Source organism: Eurypyga helias, unplaced genomic scaffold, assembly GCF_000690775.1.
Source record: "Eurypyga helias isolate BGI_N326 unplaced genomic scaffold, ASM69077v1 scaffold3976, whole genome shotgun sequence".
In the NCBI taxonomy this organism is placed as follows: Eukaryota; Metazoa; Chordata; class Aves; order Eurypygiformes; family Eurypygidae; genus Eurypyga; species Eurypyga helias.
In genome coordinates this window covers 4,961-5,858 of record NW_010254481.1, presented here as the reverse complement: position 1 = coordinate 5,858, position 898 = coordinate 4,961, and the positions used below count along the sequence as shown (strand labels likewise).

Below are 898 nucleotides of genomic sequence, written 5' to 3'. Positions count from 1 at the left end.
AGCTACGGCTATGGCTACCACGGAAGCGCTGTCTCTGTGTAATGCAGCCTCTGAGCAGCGCTGGCTTGGAACACGGGCATGGCAGCGGGAGAGTCTCTGAAGTGCTGATCTCCCACCAGAGGGAGAACTACTGGGTGCCAGCACTGCCAGGAAGGAACAGCTGCATCCCAAAGCAGATTCTTAAACGTTGCCTAGCCAGTTAAGGATCCTTCTTTACCTCCGCTAGTGGTTGATCCTAAATTGCCACACTAGTCACACCTTGCCTTTCCCAACCAAGCCCTGCTCCTGGCGCTCAGCCTATCTAACCAGTGCCCAAATAGGGGTCCCACCCTCAGCATCCTGTCACTGGCCAGGACTCAGGTTGGTGGCCCAGTTTCCAGCGTTAACCAGGCAGTTCTGTTTTCTTGTCACAGCTGGTGATCGGGAATTTTGGGCTGAGCTGGGACCAGGCAGTGACTCAGATGGCTATGTGGGCCATCATGGCAGCTCCCCTCTTCATGTCCAACGACCTGCGGCACATTAGTCCTGAGGCCAAGTGGCTGCTCCAGAACAAAGATGTGATCGCCATCAACCAGGATCCGCTGGGCATGCAGGGATACCAGATCACCAAGGTACATCAGGACAGGGCTGGGGGTGCAGTGTGGGGCGCAGGCAGGCAGTCTCCTCGGAAAGAGGACGCTGGGGACAGAGTGCTTAGGGTTTGGGAGCAGGAGCCCCTGAGCCCACTTGTTCCCAAAGCCTGTTCAGACAGGCACGAAGACCCGCCGGTTCTGCCTCCCCTAACTTAAGCTTTGGGTTTATTTTCTACTTGGCAGGACCAGAAATTTGAGCTGTGGGAGCGGCCCCTGTCTGGCCAAGCCTATGCCGTGGCAGGGCTGGAACGGCCGGGAAAAGGGGG

The 898-nt window shown here is 57.2% G+C and overlaps 1 protein-coding gene across 1 annotated transcript in view; it reads left to right on the top strand.

Annotated features, from left to right (window-relative positions):
• Positions 1-413: 413 nt before the first annotated feature.
• LOC104510656 (alpha-galactosidase A-like) overlaps positions 414-898 on the top strand; it is a gene marked incomplete at its 5' end in the record, with an annotated part of 678 nt that continues 193 nt past the window's right edge. The window contains 2 exons of the mRNA XM_010152978.1: positions 414-611; positions 816-883. Coding sequence (XP_010151280.1) covers positions 414-611; positions 816-883 — 266 coding nt within the window. The remainder of the gene's footprint in view (positions 612-815; positions 884-898) is intronic.